At 46.8% G+C, this 27,396-nt stretch overlaps 1 protein-coding gene and 1 long non-coding RNA gene across 8 annotated transcripts in view; one reads left to right on the plus strand and one right to left on the minus strand.

Annotated features, from left to right (window-relative positions):
• Positions 1-2,604: 2,604 nt before the first annotated feature.
• The window catches only part of LOC104019597 (calcium-activated potassium channel subunit beta-2), a 153,148-nt gene continuing 128,356 nt past the window's right edge, over positions 2,605-27,396 (minus strand). For 3 of the 7 annotated variants that reach the window (XM_087740391.1, XM_009472877.2, XM_087740389.1), the window contains exons 2-5: positions 20,503-20,613; positions 13,876-14,046; positions 11,173-11,368; positions 2,605-4,776 (exon numbers count right to left, since the gene is read on the minus strand). In XM_087740391.1, the coding sequence (XP_087596517.1) occupies positions 4,492-4,776; positions 11,173-11,368; positions 13,876-14,046; positions 20,503-20,613 (763 nt within the window). In that variant the 3' untranslated portion in view covers positions 2,605-4,491. The remainder of the gene's footprint in view (positions 4,777-11,172; positions 11,369-13,875; positions 14,047-20,502; positions 20,614-27,396) is intronic. The other 4 variants (XM_009472876.2, XM_087740390.1, XM_087740393.1 and 1 more) reach the window with 3 other exon arrangements.
• LOC148050755 (uncharacterized) lies at positions 12,095-15,083 on the plus strand. The gene is made up of 3 exons (XR_015700711.1): positions 12,095-12,270; positions 12,937-13,060; positions 14,970-15,083. It is a non-coding gene; the product is annotated as an uncharacterized LOC148050755 (long non-coding RNA).

Genomic DNA, 27,396 nt, shown 5'->3' on the forward strand with positions numbered 1-27,396 from the left:
AGGAAAATTAGCTGACTGATTTTTAAGGTGGTATTACCTTGACATCGCTGTTCCCTTTGGAGGTTATACTAGTGCAGCTGTATTGCTGTAAGGTCACAGCTTTCATAGTCAAAAAAGTGCAGGAATCTGCTTGGACCAGGCTTACACCAGCCAGTTCTGGCTCAGCAGCTGCTTCCATTGAAGTCGTCCGTGGCTGGTGATGAGGGTGGAACGAGGATGCGAAGCCAGCCATATCCCCAGCCTTGCCTTGGGCTTTCGTTCCCTTTTTGTCCCTCAGGTTTGAAATCCCTGCATTTGTGTCTTCTCGAGATGTGCAGGCTCGGGTGTTTCCTGAGCCCTCTCTCCTTTCCATGCCCACCTCGCACTCACGCCGGAGCTGGGTGCGCTTGCACGCTGGGTACGTTTGGTGAGGTAACGCGATGTCTCCTCAATTAGAAAAGCTAAACCAAAATAAGCTCTCCCTTGTCCTAGCTGGGGACGGTTCATAAGTCTGCTGCAAGGTGCCAAGTTTCAGAGTATTACAGCAGGGCTGTTCACACTTCAGCTTCAGATTTAGCTGTTCTAGAATAGAAATAAGACCTGACATAATCTAATTAAGAAAATAACGACTATTAAAAGGCCATGTGAATTTGGCACCTGGGATACTTATGCATGCTTTAAATCCCACAGGCATGCCTCTCATAGGCTCACGAAGCCTTTGAATTCAGCAACGCTGTTTTCGTATCGCGCTTTTCCGCTCAGGGGCTTTGCAGCCCTGGTTGTTCCCTGCTGTCCCAAATGCCCAGCTGGGACATCGTGGGGTGAAGTGTTTGTGCTGGGAAGAGTCAAGACCGGTCCCAGAAACATGGTGGATTTGCCCCATCACTGAATCTCACTACCATGTATTTCTCATTCATTTGAGCTGCCTACAGGAACATCAGTTCCTTTTGCAGGGGATAAATATGCTATTAAAATGGAAGCAGAGAAAGAAATAGCACAGGGTAATATGCCGTCTGAAACACAACCTCTCTTCGGGGCAGCAGGAGTTGTCAAAATTGTGTTTGCAGTGCTAACGCTTCAGTAGGGGGTTAACTGTGCCAGTGATCAGACAGATAATTCCCTTTAAAATTATTGTTTTACCTCACTCCATCCAATTACACAAGTTGTTTTGCTATCCCACGGATCTCTCTGTTCATGTCAACAAAATGATTATAGACTGCAACAGCGTCAAGATGTTTCACCCACGGGAACGCTGGTGAAATGTTTATGGCGCAACATGTTGAAGGCAGCATTTGATGTGTAAATGTCAGGAACAATCAGCTTTCCTGTCACCAGAACCAAAATGCACAAATACAGGCACTGACAATGTCACATGCACAACCAAAGGGCTACTTTATCGCAGGCCACCTAAATTGTCATGTAAATGGCCGACATACGTGTTGGTAACGGTGTGGAAGAGCCACCACAGCTCTTTGCTAGTGAGGACGTGTGCTATTTCTGATTTGTGCATCGCCATCGGCAGCGTGGTCCTTCCTTCGGCATCGGTGACCGAGCTGATGGTGGGGAGATGGATGAAGGACATCCATGAGGATGGCAACACCAGCTACGGATCAAACCTCTCTGCTTGAAGGGAAACTGGAGCACAAGTCTTATGAGGAGCAGCTGAGGGAGCTGGGGTTGTTTAGTCTGGAGAAGAGGAGGCTGAGGGGAGGCCTTATTGCTCTCTACAACTGCCTGAAAGGAGGTTGTAGTGAGGTGGGGGTCAGTCTCTTCTCCCTAGTAACGAGTGATAGGATGAGAGGAAACGGCCTTAAGCTGCGCCAGGGCAGGTTTAGGTTAGACATTAGGAAAAACTTCTTCACCAAAAGGGTGGTCAAGCATTGGACCAGGCTGCCCAGGGAAGTGGTTGAGTCTCCATCCCTGGAGGTATTTAAAGAACGGATAGACGTGGTGCTCAAGGACATGGTGTAGATGGACTTGGCAGTGATAGGTTAACGGTTGGACTCGATGATCTTAAGGGTCTTTTCCAACCTTGACGATTCTATGATTCTATGAAAACCACTTTATTAAGGATGAAGATGCACCCTGGGAGCCACCTGGGCTGTCTAGAAATGGGTCAAGATGCCTCCTCGGCTGCATGGCTCTGGGGGCCTCACCCAGGTACCTCTGCTCTTGGCAAAACCTGCAGAATAAGGTTTTGTCACAACAACGAGCATCTGCAGCCTGGAGCGCCTCGCGTCGTGGGTGCTGGGCGAGGAATCCCCGTGTCCCTGCACGGTGGTACCCGTGGCCGTGCCATGGAGGGGTGGGGTGCCGTGGGGCTGGGGTCTCCCTTCTCTGTCCCCCTGTCCACGCTGGCTCCTGGGGTGAGTCGTGCTTTCTGCTGGCGGACGGGTGGTCCAGTAAAGGTTGCTGTCAGTCCCCAAAGGCTTTGCGACTCCAGTCCTGCTGAAGGTGCCCAGATCCGCTGACGGTGGTTTCTGCGAACCCCCCAGATAGATCAAAACTACATTTTTGCAAATAAACCTTTATGAATTCCCTGTTGCATCAGCACTCTTCTTGGTAATAAAAGCTACAAAGAAAACTCTGATGAAACAAGCCAGATCTGAAGGCAGAAGATATTGAAATCTGGAAGATTTAATTTAATATTTTTATTACATATTTTTGGAGCCCTGATTATACCCCCACCCTCCAGGAATTTATTTACCTAAGGAAAATTATACTACTGATTACAAGATTGCAGGTTCATTTTCACTGCTGAGAACTCATTTTTTTTTTTACAGCTCATGTTACACTTGCATGACTCGTAAAGTTTTGTAACATCTTGAAATTTTTAATGCTACATTGCGGAAAGGTACTTATATATAGATGAACTAGGCAGGATACTTGCTTTGCAGTCTTTTTGAGGGGAAAAAAGTTAGTTTCTTGGTTTGAATAGGCCTGTAAATGATTTCTTTGAATTGTTGGATAGTGAGTTCACAGGGTGCTCACCGGAGCTGCCTTGCATTTGTCCTTCAGGCTGGGTGCAAAGTGAGAAACTGCGAGAGATGCCTTTAAAACATAACATAAGAAGGAATGCTTTCTACAGGGGAATAAAAATAAAGTATGCAGAAATCGTGACTATAGCGTGCATGAAATTATACTGGCAAGATCCCCGTGGTAAATATTTGTCAGATAGGACAACATCTTAGTCAGAATCTCAGTTTTTCCAATAAATCATTGCACCTGGGCCTTTTAAATCATAATTCACGTCAGCCAGCACTGCATACTGAGTTAAGGTCAGGAGAGATTTCCAGATGTATTATGGCGATTATCTAACAATTCAGTTAATAGAGCCATAGAATTGGATGAGATTTTTGTCAATTCTGATGTCACGGCAACAGAGACCTTTGACTGAAACAACATTATGAATATTGGATAAGATCCTGCAGTGCTGCTCCTCCATGTTATGATATTATCCAAGGAAGAAGGTTATAAATACATGACTTACACTGTTCACTTTCCAGTTGGTAAAAACAAAGAAAAAAAACCCCCATAATCAAGTTCCAATACACAACTAGATATAATATAGCTTTTTCTTTATATATATATATATATCTGTATATATATCAAGTAAAAAAATCTAAAACAGTTGGAAGTAAAAAATGAAAAAATAGCTGATTGTGTTATTTTTTTCTTTACAGTGATATGGTAGCAAATACAAGACAAATGAGTAATAAACCTTTATATAAGGTGTTCTGGTCCCATCTCCATCAATAGGGCACAGACTAGAATAGAAAATGGAACAAGGTGTTTTTTGTTTTTTGGCTGCAGCTTCTGCAAGTGGCAAAGATGATGTTGATAAGACAGAAGGAAATTATAGCACTAAATAAAATAAAACTCCAAAGTGTTTTCCAAAAGACCTTAAACACCATAGGGTAAAAATTACTTCCGAACTGGGGGAGCAAACACAAAGCATCACCAAGTTCTACTTAGGCTGAAAATACTGCATGCTTATCCGGGCCTCAAAACACATCCCTTTTGTGCCATCTTACCATAAAAATACCCTATCGATGCTTTTTTTTTCCCCTGCAGCCAATAATAAAAAAGCAAAGCCACAAATCCATCGAAGGACCGAGCCAGATGTGAGACCTCAGTGATGCGCAAGTGGTTGGCTGCCCTTTGTCCGGCAGTGAATTTCCCCCTGAATCCTTTACGTTGAAAATGTCAATTGACTAAGCTTGGCAAATGGTCACACTGAGCCCTATTTTGGCTGTAGAAAAGAAAGAAGGACTAGTCTCAGCATAAAACAAGATCATATAGACGGTCAACACAAAACAGTATTTTTTTCAGTTGTCTGCATAATTATAACATCATGTTTGCATATAGAACAGCTTTTGCATTATTGCTCTACTCATAAGAATATAGTAAGGAACTTAAAACAGACTTGCACGTTACAAACTTAAGGTTCTTTGGTGAAGAATGAGAAAACAGTATTTTCGCTGTAATTAAATCTCAGAGAAGTTTTCGCTTTTATCTGTTGATCCTTTGGATTCTCTCACAGAGGAGGGAAAGGTATTGAGTCAGCTTTACCATCGCCACAATGGCGACCCCGCCGATCATCATGCAAGTGGGCCAGACGAGGGAGTGGAACAGCACGTTGGAGTTGTACAGTTTGGTTAATATCACGTTCTTCTGAACGCCTTCGGGGTCGTAGAAACAGGAGAAGCGTTGGTACTTTCTGAAGTTTTCCATCACGACGTTCACCAGCGACATGGATTCCTCATAATTCTTGCCGCACTTGGGTATGTATGAACACTGGGAAGAAATTAGAGGGAGAAAAATGCATCTCCAAACCAGATACAATGTCTGTTTTCAGGTGGCAAGCAGGAAAATCTCAAGATGATTATGCTTTTCGTAACAGGAGTGGAATACTATTAAGCTAATAATAAATTTATCACAGACAAACTCAATATTTTGCACATCTACGGAATTTCCCATTGGAGAACCTCCAACTGCTGTACAAACATTAATGCTTTAATCTGCACAGCGGCCTTGTGAGATAGGTGAATATATTATTATTGCTAATTTACACATGCAAAAAAGGAACTGATGAAGTACCTCTTCATCTTAAGTGGCACGCATATGCTTGCAGTTAGATGGGTAATTGACTCTCTGTAAATACAAATCTGGTAGCTCAGATCTCACTTGGATTGGATCAAAGTGATCATAGCGGGCACAGGAGTTCACTCACAGAGGAGAAGGCTGATGGGAGACCTTTATACAAATTTTCCTGTGAGGGTAATGCCTCGATTAGGGACAAATAGATAGTCTAGGAGAAAACGCAGTTTTCTCACTGCCAACCTGGGAGACTTCCATTCAACCTCTAGCTGAAGATCAGCCCGGCTACCAGGATGGCTCTTAGTCTTGTTTTTGCTCTTGACCCTGGCGTAAGTCCAACCGTTACTTCTCTCTGAAGATGCTGCTTGAATTTCAGTCTCAGTCACAAAGAAAGGAAGATTTGGGGGCGGCTCTATCTAACACAGTTTCAACCTAGCATTCCCAAAGAATACTAAACCCAAGTTAATTAAAAAACTAGCTTATGGAGTCTATGCATTGAAGATATTCCACGGGACCTGTAGGACGGTGGCCCTGGGCTGTGCTGACCATTCCCCGCAAAGAGCTAGAGTGGGCTGGTGAGGTGGTGGGCAGACACACGAGGATTGAGGCCACATCTGGGTTTTGACGTTGAGCAGAAACACCTGAATTTACTGTTGCTGCTGCTGGTCTGGAGGAGGATTGATGGGAGCAGCCCACGGCCCCTCCCTCCCTCCTCTCTTCTAGATGCTTATGCCCCTCCACACCTGAAGGTTTTCTACACCTGCCCAGGATTTTGATTAAATTCCCTACCTAGGTGAGTACTGCTTCAGGGCAGGGGGAAATCTGCTGCTTAACTTCTCCTTGAACGTGCGCGGGAGGACCCAGCAGGTCATCGTTCCCTGGCGGTTACGGGGTGATCGTGGGTCCCCACCACGCTCCCTGCCTGCGCTACTGAACCTGCTCGTCCTGGGTGAGCACCTAAAGCAGTTCCAGGTAATTTAATGAGAGAAAGTGAGTTTTGCAAAGGAAAAAAGATGTTTTGATTAAAATAATGTGACCCATGGCTTTTGATTATTATTGTTTTAATGTATATACTTTATAAATGTCCCTCAAGTCTTTTTTATGACTATGCTGTGACTTTTTGTAATGTACAGTGACAAATCTCTAGTCCTAATAATGATCAAAGAATTAACCTCATAACAGGATTTGATTGATTCATTGGCGAGTTTATTAGCACAGAATATGATTTGCAGCATGGCAGAAAGATTGCCTGGTGGCAGCAGACTGGAGCATTAAGGGTAGAGCATGGCAGCACTGCCGTTATGAATATTTCATAGAGCTCTAGAAATCAGAGACGGAAAATATCAGAGCGGTAATATCTCATCCATCTCCCTGCTGGTGCAGGTCCGCTCCCTCCAGGATATTCTCTTGCACTCTGTCCAGCTTTGTCTTAAATGTCCAAAGCCACAAGCTCTCTTCCAGTGCCTGTGACTCTTTAATAGATCATAATCTAGTAAGTAGGGGAAATTTCTCAGTGAAGCGTACCTCATTTTCTTTTACTAAATTCTGTGCTATCACTGTCGTAACAGCAGTATTTCCAGCTCAGATTTTTTTTTTTTCTTCTTGCAAGTTTGGTGCTATACACTTTTGTTTCTTGAAGTCCCAGCTGTTACTATCCTGAGCGAGGAGATGAAATGAGGACTTGGCCACTCTTGCCAAAGTCCAGCCCTCCCACCTTGACAGAAAACAGCAGGCAGGTAAAAGCCCAGATGATGACAGATTCTTGGACTCAAAGCCTGTGGAAAAGTCCCAAGAGTGCAGAGGGGGCAGGTCTGACTGCCTGCAAGTCTGAGTATTTTCCAAGCATTTTCGAAGGAGACCTGATGCTGAAGCAGAACTTGAGGTGTTGCCTCCTACACCTGATGGCACAGAGCCACCAGCTGTGTCGGGCTGGTCGGGCTGCCCATGACATGAGGGTCTGGGAGCATGAAGCTGTGACACGCAGTTGTGCAAGGGAGGTTGATTTACTTTGCCTCTCAGCCAGGCTCCTTGTGCTGAAACTGCCTCTCTCCAGGCTGTGGTCTCCCATGCACTCTCCAAGACATGGGTGCCCTTTACTCCACGTGCTACCTGCCTCGTCCCAGTTCTCCTGAGCTCCTGGAGGCATCTTGGCCTCAGCTTTGAGGAGCTCCTCTGTGCAAGAAATCGCTGTGTGCATTAAGTTGTGGTTGTGGGGTGCTCCTGGCCTCCTTCTGCTCCTCGGCTTCCCCAGCGAGATCCCAGGCATAGGACAGGGCTAGCTCTGCCGTGCCGCATAGGACGTTGGGAAGCAAGTAGGTAGACATGGATAATGGGATGTTTTGAGCGTTTTCTTTGGTTTGATCTTCATTTAGTATTCTCCAATGCCTGGCAGGGAATTTTATATCCACAATTGTTATGCCGTGCCTGTGAATGCAGACTACTAAATCTATGCTGTTCTGTTACGTCTCTGCATTGTCAAACACTTGGAAATCTGCAAATCTGAAAGTAAACAATGTCTGGCTCTCTACCTCAAGTGAGGATTCTGTGATACGATGTGAGAAAAGTGATTCTCGTGTTACTTGCAATCCAATCGCAAGAAGGACATACTAGACAGTTACAGAGAGAACTAGTTACTACATTTCTAGCTCAGCTTTTCTAATTTAAAGGACTGGATAGGTAGCCTGTATGAACCACCGCTGGACACATCCAGTCCAATGCCCTGCTCAGTGCAGAGGTGCTCAGGGACTTGTCCAGTCAAGTTATTAATATCTCCAAGGATGGAGATCACACAACACCGCCGGGAAAGCTGGGGGCAGTTTCATTTAAGACAACGAAGTTAGACTGACAACCCTATTGCTGGAGAGGCCCCCAGTTCAGGCTGGGCAGTGAAATACACGGCTCTCATCATATGTCTGCGGTTGGGGTGCATGTCCCTGTCACACTGAGCTCGGAAGCCGGGACTGGGAAACTTTGATAAGATGTGGCAATCTGTGTGAGAGAGTGGTCAGCGCGTCAATTTACACCTCTTTTGGAAGGTGTAACAGGTTTGGACCGAGGGCTGGAGGAGGAGTTTTGTGTCTGCGTTGGCCTGGTATTGATTCCTGCAGACTGAATTTCATTCCAGAAATGGGTCTGCTGGGAACCGCAGCCGACCGTCGCTGCTCCCCCCGCACCAGCCAAGCTCCTCCCCGGCTTATAAATACCTGAACCTTCAGTGGGAAACCATGAGATTCCCCCATCATTTCTTGGGCTCAGGCTGTTACAGCTGGCGTAACGGTGATTCTGGTGATTAAAGCCTGCTTGTTATCTCACTTCTGGAGCACAGGTATAAATCAGCAGTAGCTCCGATGACACGAAAAGAATCAAAATGATCTTGTAGGAGATTGAAACAGGGCCTCTAGAACTGCTTTAACTACTGCAGCCCTTCCTCAGGGTGACAGCCTGGCTCCGTGGTCGGGTGTGAGGGGACACCGGCTGATTTACCTCTCCCCGAGGCTGTTACAGCCTGTGGCAGCTGAGAAGGGAAAGGGTAGCTGTGAAAGCATCTAAGCCACTATGGCTGTAGGGTTGACAAGGGGCTGGGCTTCTCTTAAAGGCTAGAGATAAAGTATGCACAGCGAGAGCAATGAAAAGCCATGAAAAACCTTGCGTGCTTTCCAGGGAAAGACTCGAGCAGCTCGACTGGTATCCATTTACTTCCCACTGACTCCCACCGGGGAATGGCAGCAGCACGCTGTAGATCTCAATATAAATTGCACCTACTCCTTACTGCACCTTGTAGGACAACAGCTACGTTAGACAGCAAGTCTCCTAGGTTAATCATTATTTAAACTCCAAGTGTGTTTTGCTCCCTCTGTGCTAGCTGGCGGGGAGAGGAGAGGATGGGCTCCAGAAGCTGCTCTGTGTGCGCAGCGAGGCAGGGGGCTTGGCGGGGGGATGCTGACCTTTTGAAGGTCACTGGTGTTGGCCTCAGAGGGCAAGCACCGCGCTCTGCAATATCCCCAGTAATGTCAGGGCTCAGTGAGCCAGGAACAGCTCTTTTTTTTTGTTTATTTGGCAAGGAGAAAGATAGGAAACGCAGACCTGAGTGGGTGGATGGAGAGAGACAGCTAGCACCCAGCTGGAGCATCGCAACCCCGGCCGTGCCCAGGGCTGCTCGTCCTGCTGCACGGGGCCGCTCTCGGCCGGTGGAGAGGGAGCGCCCGCCCAGGGAGCTGGGATGGTTGTGCTGATCTGGGCTTGGGGTCTCTGCTGGTCTCAGCCAGGCGCAAGAAGCCAGGTATTTTATAGACAGTGCAAACTTCCATTCAAAACGGCATTTGGATTCAGGTCACATAGCCAGCAGCATGTCAGGAAAACCTAGGAATCCTCTCGAGAGCAGAGCTTAACCTGTAAAACAACCATGGGCAGGAGAAGTATTAACTGTGCCTACGTTAAATTAAGAGGAGGCGGCATCTGGGAGAATTTCAAAGTCCATTTCAGCAAGCAAAAATCATCAATAACAGAATGTGGAGATTTATGCTGAATCTCTTGATTTATTTGAATCCAGTGGAGCACAAAGACCGATCTGATCTGTTTTAATCAAATTGCAGCATGAGTGTCACTGGATTTTGCTTCTGCCCCAGCAGAAAGCGGGGTCTGTCCTGCCACAGGCTTCACGAATGGCGAGTGCCTCCTTTCTGCACTGACGCCAAGCCGGAGGGGAAGATGGGGGAACTCTTCTCCATTTCACACTTCAGATCCAGAGGACTCTGTCTCTCAGCCGCAGGAGCTAATTATCCAGCAGAATAACCGGCCCGGTGCAACCATGCCGTGCTTTGACTAATTTTAATATCGCTTCATCTTAATATGCAGAAGTAATTTGGTCTACTGAACTGCTGCCATAAATAGAAACACAATAGGTTACGTTGTCAGCAGCCTGAACCGGGGCTCTGCTGTTACGAGCTGCGCTTTGCCACCCACCATAGTTTGGGGTTCGGTGACCTTGGATAATGAAGTAGTTAATGCAAATCTGGCACTTGTAAGTCTAATGCAGCTTGCAGCCTTAGGTACTGTAGGGACGAAGAAAAGAAGGTGGGGAGAGGGACGTTTCCTAGCCGGCTCCTGCCTGGCTACGCGGAGGGAGCAAACAGCCACCTGCGATGGGGCGGCCGATTGCCTGGGCGTGATGCACAGCACTGCGTCAGCCGCACAGCTGTGGCCGCGGGCCGGCGGGGAGATGCCTTCTGTGCATCCGCTGCGTTCATTACAGCCTCCAGACAGGAGCTGTCTCCATCCCACCTGGATGGAGTTACGCTGGATTTTGTACTTGCTGAAGCAGAGAGGGATTCTTCTGCAGATTTGTTAAAAATCTTTTTTTTGGTTCAATGTCTGGAATCGGGGAATTTGTGCAAGAAAGATGGGCTGACTCCTTAGCTTGTACATGCCCAAAAGCCAGGCTTCTTATGCTGCTGCTTTTATCTTGCCAGTCCCTGCTCAGCAAACTTTCAGCATCTTTGCACCACCCGCAGGGGTAAGTGCTGTGCCTTGACCCCAGCGGCACAGCTGCCCTTGGTGGAGGTGCTCAGGGCACAGAGTCCGTCACCAGAGACTGAGACGGAGACACGTCTGTTGTTAGACACGGGGCTCTCGTCTCTCCCCATCGCCTTGCCCGGCCCCACAGTAATAAGGCCATTTCTATTCTCCCTGCCGCGGATGCTCCGTGCACATCGCTAGGGGTGTTCGCTATCGTGCAGAGCCATACCCGGGTGGGAAGTGGCTTGTCCACAGCTCCACAAGAATATCAGTGTGACAAGTGCTCAGTGCTAGCCTGCACCTGTAACGCTCTGGCAAAGGACGAGGGAGGCTCCATCCCCCGGGGCCACCATCCCGTGTGGGGTGGGCTGCGCTCCCCGCGTGGGCTGGAGGTGGAAAACTGACCCCTCCAGAGGCGTGAGCTCAGTTTGTGCACTGATTTCTGCTTTCTCTGTGCTGTACTTACCAGGGAAGCCAGAGCTGAAAGCCTTTTATTGCTTTAGAGAGAGGAATGGGTATAACAAGGGGAGCAGCCCTCCAGAAACCCATTTAGGAAGAGATTTTGTTCCATGCTCCTACCTCAGAATTAATTTTCATTGTTTCCTCGGTGTGGTAGAGCAGAAGCTTCTGGCCAGAAGAGGTGAGATTAACGTACACCTGGAGGCAGGGGTACTGAGAGATCTTCCAGCAGTCTGGACCGCAGCTAAATGAGCAGTTGAAGGTTTCTGTGATGGATGCATTGAGAAGCGAGCACTGAGCCTCTTCTGTCCAGACACTAAGTAGGAAAAAAAGAGACGTTAGAGCATGGCAATAAGCACTAAACACAGTTCAGGCTTTCTATCGGGCATATAACAGGGGGCATCTTGTAGGAGAGGTATGTGGTACAGAGCTTTGGGCAAAGGCTGGACTTTCTCATGTCACACATCGCAGACAGAGTGTATTATTCTGTAGTACCTAAAGTTTGTGCTTTGGGCACAAAAATACCTGATTCACTTATGTCTATGTATAAATGAAAAGGGAACTGGAACTGTTGGTCTGGCAAAGGCATATTTGAAACCAAAGTGAATCAGCAGAGATATCGGAGAAGAAAACTGAGCAGCCTGCCCTGGAAAGAGCACAACGCACGCAGTGCTGCATGACAGGACACCCTGGACCAAGGCTTGATGGTTAACCACCAAGTCCAGTTCAATTTAAAGTGAAGACTGGGAGGACGACTTTGAATTATCAGGGTACGTATATTCATATGCATGAAGACACAGTAACATGCAAGTGGTACCGCATGCAGCTCCACCTGTGGAAAGGCTTTTTCTAGTGGCAGCTTGCTCAGTTTTCCATAAGTTAAGCCATCCTCCATCATTCTGGAGGATTTCAGCTATCTCCAGTTCACCAGAGACTAAAACAGGAACGATGGAGCCTGGGTGCACACTGGCAATGTTCACTTGGGTTTCTTGCATGTATTTAAAAACTCACGGCTGTATTTTCCTTAGGGAGGAGGGCGGTGGAAAGGGCACGCTGAGGGCTCTGTGTGAGGCCCTTCGTGGGCTCGGGCGAAGGTTTCACCCCGGGGCTCCCCGTCAGCCCTGCGCAGCGCACACCCAGCGCGGCCGTCCTGCCCCTCACCATGAACGGGCTGAGTGCCTGCCCGCCCCTTGCCAAACCTACAAAAGGCTTCATGCAGTAAGTGATATCAAAGATTTCTGACTAATCCTCTTGGTATTTTACTTTGGCAGTAATTCTGCTTGTATATTCCATTTTACATTTGTATTAAATTATGCTATGTTTTCTGGGGGGACATCAAGGGAAAGGATTTTTTAATTTTTTTTTTCCCCCCTCCCAGGCAGTATTTTATTGGAGGAGTATTGCTGTCTGTAAAGGAGAATAACCCCTAAGGAGATCTGGCTGTGCAAAGAGAAGTGACAGCAAAGACTCCTGGGTTGTCTTCTCACTTTCACCTTTCCAACTGCTGTTTTATTCATGCATGGGGGTAATAAAGCAACACCTACCTACAACAGACTTGTGAAGATGGAATATTTGATACTTCATAGGTGTTTTGATATCTTCTGGCAATTTTTCACATAGTTTGTAATATAAATCATCTCTTTCCACATGAGCAATTTTGACCTTAGCAGCCTCTGCAACTGACCCTGATATTGCTGAAAGGTCTGGGAGGGCAATTTGGAAAAGCAAATGCTCTTGGATACTTAACAGGTCTTGATCTCTGTTTTCAAAATCTAAACTTCGCCTGGATTTAAGAAGGGACAAACACCTTTATTGCACAAATAAGATGTTGCAAATCAGTACAGTTCATCCTCAGGCATCGCTATCTTTGCCTTATTGTTGCAGGGCCAAGAAGGCATATTTTCCTGCAGGTACACCGATGCAGTTGAGGATGTTCATATCAGTTAACTGGAGGCACTTGTACATGCCTGAAGAAGCAGCCTGTGGTGCATAAGCCAAAACATGCCAGGTATTGGCCACTGTCTCGGGGTGGTTTTGGACATGACAGACTGATACTTTGATCCCCAATGACATATTTTTCATTCTCCTAACTCCACCGATCAGGGCAGAAAAAACATTTTTGACAGTCTTATTACAGTCTGGGCTGGATTTTAAATAGGGCTGGTGCTTGAAAACAGATTTCAAATGCTGCTAATGAATCACAGGCCAAACTTTCTGCTCCGTGGCAGAGAAGGAAGCCAGAGAAGGCCTCAGAAAAATTAAGTGCAGTGCAGTAATGATGAAAGATGATCTGTCACTTTCAGTAAATTACTATATTTCAGGAGGATTTGACTTGTTAAAATGAAAGTAATAACCTATGTGGAAAACTACTTGCTGCAAAGCAGCTTGATTTCTTTCCCAAATTAATTCCATTCTTCATTTGAAAGTGCATTGTTTCTCAAGGCTGCTAAATATTTTTGCTGCTTTCTCCTGATTTTGACTGGGCTTTGCAGCAACAGCCCCTGAGAGGCTGACAGGGTTCAGCAGACTGCCGACCAGCTGATATGGATGTTATACTGGTGTTAAACTGTGGCAAGTCTAAAGCCCATGGATCAAGATTTTGTCAAACAGGGACCTAATTCTTCCCTCGCTTATGCCGCTATTACTCAACTTGCTTTCACTGTAGTTAAGCCTAATCTATACTGGGGTAAGGAAGTGGAGAATTGGGTCTATGTTGACCAAAGGAAAAGTTATAAAACTTGAATAAAAAGAGTCAAAAGAATAAGCCACGAGAAGTCAGCTGGAGCAGAGAGTGTGAGATCAGGGTAACCATCATGAAATTACCTTTGCATGTAAGACCGCAGCAGGGTGATTCCCAGGAGAAAGTACATCATGATAGAGCACACCATCATGGCCAGCCCGAGGAGTATGGCCCGGTCTTCTCCAGCTTTTAGGGCTGTGACTGTTTTCCTTTTGTCCAGTAGATCGTGATCCCTGATTTTTTGGTAAATATTTCTGAGGTTGAAAATAATACATTCTTATGTGAAGTTCGTATTTAATCAATGAACCCTCTACAGGGTGGGTAGTTCCACCTCCATACCCATCTTGTGAGAGAGAAAGGCTCAAGGGTCCTCAGGTGTCCTTTTTCATCGGATTCACTCTGACCTGGTGGAAACTTACTCATCTCCAAAATAAATTACAGCAATTTCTGAAAAGGTAAAAACCTTGTATAGCAAATATAAAGATTAGACACTTGTGCCAGCTCAGTAAATCCTTCTTTGGTACAGCCTCATTGGCTCAGGTGAATTATATCACAGGTGAATTTGACCTGTCAATGCCACTAGAAGATATTTAGCTACATGAGGTGTCTTTTCTTCAGTTGAATATGGTAACAGGTCTTATGTTACCATACGTAGAAAATAGCCTGAAGAAAGTCGTCACTGAAATTATCTGAAAGGACCACATTCTTTTTTGATTCCCTACAGGCTAGTGGTTTGGGTAATTTTCTGCCCTGAGTGTGACTCAAAGCTCATGAAACACTATGGGGATTTTGCAATTGATTTCTGTGGGTTTTTTGATTGGGAGCTTATTTACTTTATTTATAAAATAGCTTTCTGGAAGCCCAGTTACTCATTACAGTGAAAACCCTCACAGAAAATTATCCACCAAAGCTATTTGTTCTGGGATTAAAAAAATAAAAGATACAACAAACCATTCCCCCTTCAGCATAGAAACCCTTGCATTTTCTAACCATAAGTCCTTCTTTCATCTCCGAGCCTTTGATGATTCAATGGGTCATGAGGACACAATAGTGAAGAAGGAAATATTTGAGTACATTTCAAACACACTCAAACTTTGTGGGTTTAAAATGTACTTACAGACCTGAGGCTGGTCAAAATCTCCTGTGTTTTCTGTTACGGTTCTTTTGAATCATCCAGGCAGCACCCGAAGCATGTGAACCGCACGCCTCTGAGCCCTGGCACCACCATAACATGGACATAGTAGTATACACGTGGAAGAAGTTCCTCTTCTACTGTCTGCAAAATGGCAGGTGAGCAACATCAACATCATTTTGGCCTCTAGCAAACCCACCACTCATTTAAGCTGAAACCACCAAGTTTCACTCCACCTTGGAAAAAAGCAGTGTGTCAGACCAACCATGTAACTTACGTTCACCAACAGGGACAAAGAAAGAGAGATGCAAAATCAAACATAAACACAGTAGAAACAAGAAAATAGGTTTAATCGTAAACCCCCTGAAACTGGAATTGAACTTGTATTTAGATGATGAGTCATAGCCAGGAGAAGCACATATGGTGTGGGGTTTTACAGCAAAAATTTTGCTTAGATGGTGCTGCAGTCAATAGTCTCCCGTACCTAAGACCCCTCGAGGTTTCTTCATCCAACTGTAATTTACATCTTTAGATGACCATGGTTTCTCTTCAAAACCATCCTTTAAAGCTTGTCAGTGTTTCCCTAGTTCGAAATGAAATGGTAATTCAGCCTGTCAAATTTGTCTCTGGTGTTGGGGAGAAAAAATATATTGTGAACTGGCAGATGCAATTGCCTTCAAAGAAGTAATGTAGAGTAATAATCTAATATTACTTTTCTATTATTATTTATCAAACTGTATTTAACTCTGAGAGCTGCTATTAGGATTTGCATTGCTCCCAAATGGAAGCAGGCAGGAAGGCAGAGATTGTCATGCAGTTCCAGCACATTAACCGATCACACAGCATAACTTATGTCAGCGCGTAGACATAAAACAGAGACAGTGCAATTGCTCACTAATGTCACCAGAGCAGCTAGGACATAAAAGGGATACAAATGGACAATTTAAAAACAAATAGCTAATTGAGAATGGTTACAAATACTTCCCATGTGGCCTTGAGCCAAGAAATGTGTGACGAGAGGTAAAAAAGGCTGGACAAACGTGTGTGTTGTAGAAATGGTCTGTCTGGTGACTGGCAAAGGGGATGGTGTGTGGTGACCGCTGCCGGGCAGATCTCCCGCACTCGCCTGCCGTGGTAAATAAAACTAAATAAAGCTCTGCCTTGGGGTCAGGCTCAGAGCAGTCCTTCAGTTGCTCTTTTGCAAATATTTGTTATTCAAAGCCCCAAACTACAGGAAAGTGGTAGCCTGGTGCACCTTACTGAGGGCTTTTTTCTCCTGAATCCCTGCCCGGAGTCAGCCTGGTGTCAGGCGCCAAGGCGCGTGGCACGTGCCCGCGCCTGATGCACCGGTCCTGACGCAGCCCAGGGGATGCGCTCAGTAACCCTTCCTCCTCCTCCTCCTCCTCCCCGCTCGCGCCTGTGCTGGGGAGGTGCCAGTTTGCTCTGTATGGTACTGGGAACATCTGCTATTACCAGACTTCACTTTTTTTTCCCCCAAGAGCCCTGGTTTTGGGGGACGTGATACGTTGTGCAGAATATTTTGCCACTAACAGAGCAGCCTCGGCATCTCCTCAGCTGGAGCGGCAGCGGTGGCCTGCACCCATGTGTGTGCTGCTCCGTCGGGGGGATTTTGTGTACATGTGAACTTTTGGCAGAGCCCAGGGACCTCCGTCTGCTCGGTGAGCTGGAAGAGCACCGTGCTTAGCTTAGCTTAGATTTTGGGTCCCAGGGCTGCACAGCCACAATTAGCTGACTGCTGCAGTGTGTTTAAGTACAGATCACTGCATGCCAGACACTACTCATCTAGGTGACTCCATCTAATACTTACGATTACCTGCGATAACTCCCCAAATATGACACTGAGGGGGGGTGTTTGTTTTTAAAGAAGTCCCAGCTGTCAGAACATGGGGTCTCTCTGCCCTGTGCAAAGATATTTAATAGAAAGCAAGCCTCCAAGGACAAAAGGTCTTTGCTCTCCTGGTTGTTTCCAAACTGAAGTTCTCCCCTGCTAAATCTCCATGTTCCTTTTGCCAAATTGCTCAGAGGATACGGGCTGGCTGCCCTACCTGGGCTCAGCTGCCAGAGAGGGAATTTCGGCTGTGACCGCGCCTGCTGGGGACAGAGCAGAGATTTCCCTCTCCATATCCCTGCACAGCAGCAGTGAGGGGATCCCTATGCAATGTGGTCAGCAGCTCCTTATGGCATCTCCAGAGGAAGGCTTAGGGAGGACCTGCATGATGAAATTAGGCACCCCAGGTTACGTTACTTAGCCTGAACGCGACACAGTCAAGGGGAATTACAGTGCTGGTTTAAGCCTACTGGCCTCTAATAAAAAATTCTTCGTCTTCTGTAGAGTTACTCATATTTGCTGCAGCCAAGACCTTTCTTTGCCAGCATGAGGGACACGGCCTTTTAGCACTCAGTTATGTGAAGGACGAGCATGCTGCATGCATCCTCTGTGCTCTGCTGGTGCAGGACTGCTCCACAGCTCTGGGGATACGATGAATTTATTGGCATGTGTTAGGAATGGTCCAGTATGCAAAGGGCTTGCAACTGGGCAGTGCCACGTAGAGCAGAAGAAGCTAAAGTAATGCTGCTTCTGACCCAGTACAACAGTTCTTGTTCTTACTCCAAAATGGGTAGATCTGAGAGCACTGCAAAGGGGTCTAGTATCCTCCTGGAAATCCAGAACAACCAGGCACCTGCAATTACTTTATTTTTTTTTAAATATACAGCAATTACCTACCCTCAAATTCCCGCCCTTGCAAATGGACCATGGTGTGGCAGAGGGAGACGCTGCATCCCTCGGCACAGGGCGGTCCTGGGGCTTGTCGGGGATACCTGCCTGCCTGCACTAGTCAGAGTGACTTTAAGAATTCTTATTCTGTTCTCTGATACCACAGTTCTTATGCAGATGTCACTAAAATTACCTCACATTGAGGTGTTTACTGATATCAGAAATCCTTGAATGCAAGGGTCAAAGAACCCTTGTGTATCTTGCCTGCAGAATTCTCAATGCTCAGGGACTTTTCTGCTCAGAAGCCAATTTCCTTACTTTTTTTCTTTACAGGGTATATTTAGCTGCATCAGTTTTTGTTATTAGAGCTGTGGCAAGAGGAAACCTCTCTGGAGCTCTCACAAAAGTCTCAGTGATGGTTGTAGAAGGATTCCTAACGATACGAACAGATCTCGTTCACTCAATTCCTGCCCTCTTCCCCACCAAACTGGACTGAACTGAACCAAACCAGTGCTTTGGTTTTCCAAGCTTACAACGTTGTGGAAAACATCATTGACAGCTGAGAAAGAATGAGGGTTTGGCTAAATTTCCAAAGGCTAAAAAGTGGCAGTTGGGGAACAGCAGGTGTCTAAACCAGCAATGAAATACAGAAATTTTGGGCTCAATCCTGCAAAAGCAGGCGCCTGAGAGACACCTTCCACTCACCCACAGCAAGTGACCCCTTGCTGCACAGGGTATGATTACGGTGAGACCCCTCCAAAGTCGGCAGTCGTGGCATGTGCTAGGTGACAAGTTTGCTGTCCCAGCTGACAATCTTCCTGTCTGAACTTTAAAGAACAAAAATTCCTAGGAACGGGTCATTTAGGGGAAGTAATTTCTCTAAAATGCACCACCTGCTTGATATAGCGATGCTGCTGGTGACCTTACATGTGTTAAAATCACTGCCAGACGCTGGCGGATGAGTTTCTCCCACCAGCAACACTTGGTCTGTGTTCACACCTCTCTTTGCAGTCCTGAGGCTGTGGTCAGCACTCTCCTGTTCCTATTTTCTCTTCCTCCCTTTCCCTCCTGCATTTTATCAATCACTCACAGGGTATGAACGGTTCCTTCTGTTCGGCTCTACAGGACCACCTGGGAAATAAACCCACCCGAAAGGCTGAAAAGGCACCTGCAATTACCACGGCTGGTGTGTAAGTACAGAGACACTGCTCCCTACCTCCCTGTCTCTGCCGGCAGACAGGGGCGAGCTCTGCCCAGGGTTTAAGCTGACCAGATGCTGGTGAGCCCTGTTTAGCACAGCGCTCAGCCCAAGTTAATAAGTCCCACTGAAAGGCATGGTGTGAGCTGAAGGCCATGCTGATCAGAAGCACATGGCTTCCAGCCAGCCCAATGTGTGGGCAGATATCTCCTACAAGTGTCTAACCTTGGACCATCCTGTCCATGACAGTGTTTTAATGCAGAAGAACATTAGCCTGGGGAAAATTCAATTAAAGAGGAGGCTTGCAGAAGTACATGAGGCAGATTGATAACCGGCTCCAACTGAAAGTCCATGGAAACCTGCTGCCAAGCTGGTCTTTGTAGCTTCAAAATATCTCCTTGGGATCGGATTATCAAAAGAGCTGAACACCTACGCAGCCTTTGCAGAAAAGTTCAGCAAATGGACCAATTCTCCAAAGAGACTCGGCGTCCTGAGGGCAGCTCTGCTGCCTGAACTCACCAGCGCTTTTTCCCAGGCAGATGCCAGCGGTAATGTCTCATTAGAATAACTGAAGAGTGTGTTTTGCTAATTGGCACTGTAGATACGTTGACCTCTGTTTTTGTTTCACTGGAGTCTGATTTTTTGTAATTACATTTAATAGTGACTGCAAGGGGAACTGAAGGAGAGGAGGGAAGAGAGGGAAGGGGGAAAGAAAAGAAAGGAAAGAGAAATGTGTCTGCTTGCAACAAGGCAAGCTGTCCAGCAAATCTCACTACAAAGGAGGTAGACTTTGGAAGGATGAGTCTGAGCATTACTGACAGTTGTTCTTTCATCAGTGATATTTAACTTTGTTCATTCCCAACTGAGTGCTGCCTTTGTCTGTGGACTTAAAACCTCGCCTTCCCTTTCCTTCTCTTCTGTGTAATTCCCTGCTCCCCTGGGACATCCAGTAACTAACTCATTTATTCCTCTGTCTCCTTCAGCCTATTCCCTCCAGCACCACCACTAAAGTGGGCTGATGGGCTACCAGTAATCATCTCACTTTCATCCCCCAGCCACTGTGCAAAGTATTGCGCACACACTCATCCTCGCACACACACACGCATATAAACAGAAAACATCTCTGACAGCTGGATGCACCATCCAGATGTGTAAAAGTTATACAGGGCAATGACTGGGCTGGGGGAGAGGAGGCACTGTGCCTGCACTGTCTGGAGGGGGCTGCGGGAGTGGTGCGGGCCGATGGCTGGAAGCGGGACACCTGCAGAAGGCACAAAGGCTTCACAGGGGTTGGAGCTGGGGCTGCTAACCTGCAGCTGGGTATTAGTGGGCTTTTAAACGTGCAGTGTCTGCGTGCTGACCTCGGAGATGGTCACAGTGTGCTGCTGATGGCCTGGGGACAAGGAAGACTTTGGCCATGGCTCTGGCATTGTCCCTCCTCTCTGTTCTGGCTTGGCACGTTAACCCTGGCACTCCTCGGCTGGTCCTGTTGCTGGAGGAGCGGTAGCCAGGGGGTGAGAGGCAAGGGGGGACACCCTTTGCATCCCTCCTTCTTCTCCAGTGCCACCACTGAAGAGAAGCTACAGGCCACGCTCCTAAAGATTCAAAACCCGTAGGAGACAATCAGCATAGATGCCATTTACCTTTTCTCATCATGTCTGTAAGATGTAGAGCTCCGGCCACTGGTCCAAATAAACATTTTAGAGGGTTGCCCAGTGTTGGCTTTGCTTGCTGCAGTGGGACGATGGAAAGACCTGGGGGAAGAGGGATAATTTTTGTCACTGCCCGTCCAACGCGGCAGACCACGTTATATCCAGCGTGCCAGATCCCCTGTGGCTGTGCTCAGGGTGCTCTGAAGATGGACCGTTTGTCAACTCAAGGTGAGATGTAAAATAATGGGGATGACAGATCAGCGTGTGGGAATGAAGGGTAAATCTCATTAGCCCCACTGGCAAAATGTGATCCTGGCTAATCAGGCTTAGCTATGCTCCACACCGCAATGCACCGTGGGGAAGAAATCATCGGTAGTTTAAGAAAAGGTAATAGCTGCAGCCAATGTTCTTATGGCAGTATTTTGGGGGTAGAAAGTGGCTGTTGTTTAAGCACACGTGTTCATTACAGCTTATTGGTTGTATGGCAGCTCTCGGTGCGATGAGGCTCTCAGGGAACATGTCTGAATGAGGCACAAGTATGAGACATAAATGCAGCGTTTTGTGGAAATGTAACTGATGTGACAAAGATGTCTTTTCCCACAGAGACATTACTGTCCCAAAGCCATTTGGCCAGGCCAGGTAGATTCCTGCCCAGGGGGCTTCTTTGTTTCACAGCAGGGTATGAGACCTGCTGCCTTCTCTCAGGCTCTCGGGGTCTTCCGAAGAGGGCAAAAGTCTGAGGGGCTTCATTTTAAGGACTGAATTTGAACCCTGTCCTTCAATTAGATCTCATAGAATCAGAAATACAGAGTTGAAAGGATCTCAGGAAGTGTTGCTGCTCTCTTGCCCTGATTCAAGGCACATTCACAATATCTATGTTATTCATAGCAGATTTTGATTACCCTGGATCAACTGAATATGAACAACCGTCTTTCCAGATGGTAACTTCATTGCCAGGCTGGAAGCATAGGCTGTATTGGACCTGCTAGTGAGACCTCAGCTCCCCTCGTAGCTCCTCCTAATCTACTCCTGGTTTTAGTGAGGCTTAGTTAAAATCTCGATCTCTGAGAATTGGGCCCTTCTTGGTGAGGGCTGTATTTCACATAATTTCAAGGCACAGCACTTTATGCTTTTACTGTATTCAGAGAAAGGCTTAAGAAAAAACCCAAATATTCCAGAAACCAAATACTTTAATGCCAAAGTTTTTCATACACTGGGGGCCATTCTTTAGCTCACTGGAAAATAAACCTGGCTGTTGATGCTGTCAGCAGAGAAGGCACGTGAATTCCTCAGTGCTCCTTGCCTGAAAAAGTCTGTAATGTCACTATCTACATAATCATGCAAAGGGCTAATTTCAATAGTTGCATAGTGGTGAACCTGAGAGAATACTTAAATCCTATAGCAGTGGCTGCAGGGGAAGACTGACGTGGACGGGAGCCAAAATCCATCCGTCCGCAGACAGGCTGATGGGTGCCAAGGGACCGGGCTCTCCATCTGGAGTCAGCCCAGAGCCCCACCACAGGGTCCATGGTGCAGACGCAGGCCAAACTCACAAACTGGGCAAACTGGCCAAACTGGTGACCCCGTCACCTCCTCCCTGCTGGGATCCCGCTGCTCCCTGTTGCTGCGATGCTCAGAGATGCTGGCCCAGGTCTGGGGCTTGCAGGCAGGGACCTTGCTTGAAATAACAGACAGTAGTATCTGACAAACCTTTTGTGCTGCATTCACGCACAGCAAATTGGACAAGAAGGCGGCCCAAAAGAAGGGAGGCAGAAGGAGGGGAATCTCCTCCAGCCCTTTCGCTGACTCTGCCATCAGCACTGCAGCTCTGAGAGCCAAAAAAGAGTCTTCTCTTTCCTTATCACCATTGTAGTTAAGTATTGGGGACTAAGCAATAAGAAGAGGCACTTCCTCCCTGAAATAACTATAGTTTAGAAGGTGAAATAGCATCTACCACGATTTAATCAATATAGCCACTACTATGAAGTGTTTTTATAGTGATCATGGCCAGAAATTTGGGCTGCAGGGCCCTGGGTCTAATCCTCACTCTGGGATGTAAGATTGTACCTACGCTACCCCAGACAGCACAACAGCGACTGCCAAGCCTGCGCCGAACGCGCTGGTGTTTCTGCATCGAGCAATGCAGGAGGGCTCAAGGGCCTGGAGGCCACATTGGATATTGGACTGAGACCTGCCCCAGGCTGAGTCCCTTAATGCTGCAAAATTAAATATTTTAGAGAGAGAGAGAGAGATATTTTCCACTGCACCTTTTAGGATGTCACGGGTGAGTTGCATGGCAGGAAAGCCTGGCTGGCTGTGTTGCCACAGCCTGAGTGGTCCCAGAGCCGTCAGGAGACGGCAGTGAATGCTATTAGAGAGTCTGTTCTTAATTAAGCAAAACTTGGGCACACATTAGAGGTGATCAGCAGCTTCTGCTGCCTGTCTGAGTCAAGTGGGACACCTGGGCAGGACTGCCTGGGCAGGGAAGCACGTTCACGAGCTCCAGAGCAAACTGCAGGAGCACCACCAGTGCGAAAGCTGGGAGAGGGGGCTCTGCCCCAGCGAGGGATGCCAGGGGAGGAAAAGGGGTGTCTTTCTTCCCCCAAAGTCAGAGTGATTCCAGGCTCCCTTATAGTGCCAGTGCCCTGGAGCAGTCCATATGCGATGGCATTAATGCTGCCTGCTTCATTAGCTGGGCAATCCAAGCTAACCAGCACTATTTAACACACAATTACCTAATTGCCTAATTTTGTGTAAAATTGTTACACTGATGATGTCACAACAGAGGTCAGCTGTAAGCGACTAAAGTCCATGCTTCCTTTAGGCGGGGGTTGGCTGTAAGGTAAGAGCCTTTTGCAGGACAGTAACAACACAAACTCCCCAAGACCATCCTTTGAAGGCCTTTGGAGGACTTGTAACTTAGAACGGTTACAACCCACACGACCACGTCCTGCTCACCAGGACAGTTAGCAAACTTCCATGCCTTTCTCCTCCCCTGAGTTAATCCCGAGGCAGGACTGTGAACCCCCTTCCTTCCCTGTCCCCTCTCTCTTTTCTGAGAAAACAAGCAGCACTGATTTTTTTTTTTTTCCCGTTGCCTTTCTGAGTCAGCTGCTGGCAGTGTATTTTTATCATGCAACAAGTAATCAGCCTGTGAAACTCATTACTGCGGGATGTCAGCCTGGCATTTAGAGTAAAAGTGGATTGCGCTATTGCTTGAACAGACGGAGCACCTAAAGTCATGACAATACCTGTTAAAAAAACAGTTTAGAAGAGGTGCTTCAAGCTGCTTTTTGACTATCAGGAATCCGTAGGGGATATTCCTGTAGGGCAGGTTACCAGCAAACTGCTGTACTTGATGTGACGTTTGCTGTGCACTCTTAGAGTCAGGATGCTGGCTGGGACCCTGGGCTTTCTGCTGGACTTTGCCTGAACATTGCTGCCTCCTTCGTTATTTGCCCAGCGTGGCATCAACACAGTTGTCTCTCGGCACGGTTGCCACAGAGACAGGCAAGGAGGCCATGCTTTGGTTTTTACAAAACACGCCTTGTTCTTGGCATTTGGGTCTATTCTGAATAAATGCACAATGTTTAAGAGAGAAGCGCAGAGTAAAAAGTGTACAATCTGATGTGAATACATGAACACCCATGCCCAGGGCACTTCACTGCTCTGCACTGGCTGAGGAGCAGCTCTAAGGGCTCGTGGTGCTGATGCCGTGGGTCTCCCCAGGGCTGCCCCACTCCTCCCATCCTCCCCCATTCTCATCCTTCTCCTGAACATTATCTTCTGGTGAATTTTATGGACCTCACTGGAAAACATGACAAGGTTTCCACTTTTTCAGCCATCGCAAGATGAAGACTTGAGGTAGTTCTTATAAGATTAGAACTACTCTGCCCCGTCCTAAGGAGTGTCAACAAGTCCACCCAACAGCAACCACCTGAGAGAGGACTCAGCGTGAAGAAAACATGCTGAGGCAGCATTCGCTTCAAATTGTTCCAAAAAAGATGCAATTCTGAGGGTGAATCTCAAAATCCTTAACTGGTACCTTCATAACTACATTATGTGCTCTGTGGTTCTCACTTTTATCCAGGGCTGGCTGCTCTCCTTCCTCAGGCTTCAGTTTATGTCACGATTTATATGAAATGTCCCTTATCTCTAGGTCACCACATCTGTGAACAGCCAAAGAGGGATATTGTGGACCACGTTTTTAGATGGAAAGCTGGGTTTTATATGTGTGTTTATTTGTAATTGCCTCTGTCTACGTTTATGTTAATCATAGGGTTTCTGAGACCTTGGAGAATCGTTTACGGCACCAAACTAATGAGCTTTGCTCCCCTTATGGCATTTCATTTCCTGGGCAATGTGGCCACTGTAAAAAGAGAAGCACTTACATTAATTTTGCCTCATAAAAGACACCCTGAGTCATCAAAAGCCAACAAAAGCTAAACATTCACCTAAAGATATAATCACTGACCTCTTAAGCTTTGTCTGAATACACCCACGTCCCGCACTGCCCATGCTGCCAAGCGCTCTGGGTGCTTCATCCCAACATTTTCCAGCCAGAGGATTCATTTGAACCCTGAGGCAGTTCCCTGTGAGCCCTGAAGTTTTCCTACTAGTCCACCTTTTAACCTCTCTCCGTGCTACAACACAGCGGTCAGTGCCAGCTCCTGAACAGACAGGGCGGCTGCTGTTGAGTGATGGGAGATATTTGGCCTCTCTCATGGCTGGAGAGACTTTTTTTGGGGTGGTCCCAGCCACCAACACCCACGGGAAAAGGAAGAGGCTGAAACCAGGCATCAAAGGCAGCCTGGAAGGGGATGGTGCTTCACTTTGAGGTGAATTTATTGCATACGGACAGTTAGACTTCATGGCCTGATAGGTCTTACCCATGCCTATGTCTGATGATGGTATGTTTTCCTATGGCTTTGCTGAGCCAGAAAACAGGGAGAAGTATTGTGTGATGAAGGATGGGAGATAAATAAAATGGCCTGTTGAATTTCTGACGTAAAGTGTAGCCAGACTGCCATGCAGTCTGGCATTCAGGTGCCTTAGTGCGTGGAAGAGTTTCCCAGGCAGAGTGGGGGAGGGAACTACTAACTTAAGATGCTCCTGTCTGATTCAGGAGGTGATCCAGGGGAGTTTTCTAGTCCTGGTATTAAAAGAATGTCAGGGCTGGACCCAGAACTAAAACCTGTGCCTGAAATTTCTGACTCCTAGGTATGGTCCATGGCAACATGAAGGGGTAGATGTTAGCAGAGCTACACCAAGGAGAGAGCGAGAAGAAACCCAGCTGGGTACTAAAAACTGAACAGGCGTCTGCCTGGCATATCTGAGCGAGACCTGCTGTGGCTGCGGACATGGTGTGACATGCCAGCCCCAATACACACGTACCAAGGGAGGTTTCACACACTAGCACTGAAGATGCAAACCAGAAACCAGGTGAACCCCTAGCTGGCAATTCCCCTGTTCTGACACAATTCAGAGGGCAGTGTTTCTTGTGTAGTCAAAATACCTGTTTTCTCTGCAGGTCTCCATCTGACCACAGTATCTGCTTGCCCTAAGCCCGCTTGTCTGTGGCCATAACAGAACAACAGCAAGCACGGACCAACAAGAACAGCAATAAGCTAACTCATAAAAGAAATGCATCTACATTAGTAGAAGACAGTTATCACTTAGGGAACATTTAACGCTCTGGCAGCAGCAACACTAAATTGTGAAGCAGCCACAGCAATATCAAATGTTGTACTTCTGCCTCGTGACCGGACTTTGCTGTACCGCAAGCTAATGGGTACAGTGCAGGACAGAGCGACATAAATAACTGTTCTCCTTGGAGCATCTCAGGAGCTCCGGCTCTACTAACTGACCAGTCCAACTGGCAGATGACCTTGAATTTGGGGTTTCTCATTACGGCAAGGGAAAAATGGACAATGGGCAGCTGGTGGTAACGTACTGACAAGAGTTTAGGAAGCCTGCTGGCTAATGATGCTTCATTAATGAATTCATCTCTATTTCTGGCCCTTCTAAATCTCCCCAGAGCTCAGAGCTGAGCTCTCCATCTAGTTTTTGAGTTGAATGAGGGAGACACCCTGGACCCAGGGCGGTCTTGCTGGGCTCCCATGGTACCGGCGTGTCTAGGACACTCCATGTCCAAAGGAGGAGGAGAACAGGGCTGCCAGTAACAACTGAAGCCCTCACATGGGGATGCCGCTTAGCTGTGTGCAGAACACAGAGGCATTTGGTTTTGTTTCAAAGACAAAATTTCTTTTAACTTGAAATCATACTTTACGATTGTTAATTTCCTCTCCCCTATATATACAGGAGTAAGAGAGAGATTCAGAAAGGCTGAGGTATCTATACCTCTTTGCTACATGACAACATGCAATATGTTCACATTTCAAAATTTAATATTCCAAAGTAACCTCTAAATCCTCCAGGTTTCCATCTCATGATGTTTTTTTTCATCCAGTGCTGGCTTTCTGTTTTGAAAGAACTTTCAAGCCTTGCCATTTAATGATGCCTGTCATCCCTAGGCTTCCCCTTTCCTAAGAGCTACTTGCCTAGTACAAGTCTAAGTACTCCACACAGCATGGCTGTAGACTTTAGTCTTTATTCTTCCTGATCTTTTTAATTTTAACTTCCTTCTCCACTTTTTCTTGTCTTTTCTTTTTTTTTTTTCCAATGCCTCTTCCTATACATTACTATCCCCATGATGACTTGTTTCACTCACCCTGTCTGCACTGTGTTAGTCTTAATTATTCTGATTTAGCTGGTCAAAACAGCAACTTTTTGAAGAAATTCCTGTGTCCCCAGGTCAGCTACAAGGGAGGGAGCTACTGTCTGTCATCACAAGCAAGAGAGTTCCAGCTTCTCTTCTTTGGCGAC

The sequence above is a fragment of the Nipponia nippon genome, unplaced genomic scaffold, assembly GCF_047370975.1.
Source record: "Nipponia nippon isolate SJK-2023a ecotype South Korea unplaced genomic scaffold, ASM4737097v1 scaffold_7, whole genome shotgun sequence".
NCBI lineage: Eukaryota > Metazoa > Chordata > Aves > Pelecaniformes > Threskiornithidae > Nipponia > Nipponia nippon.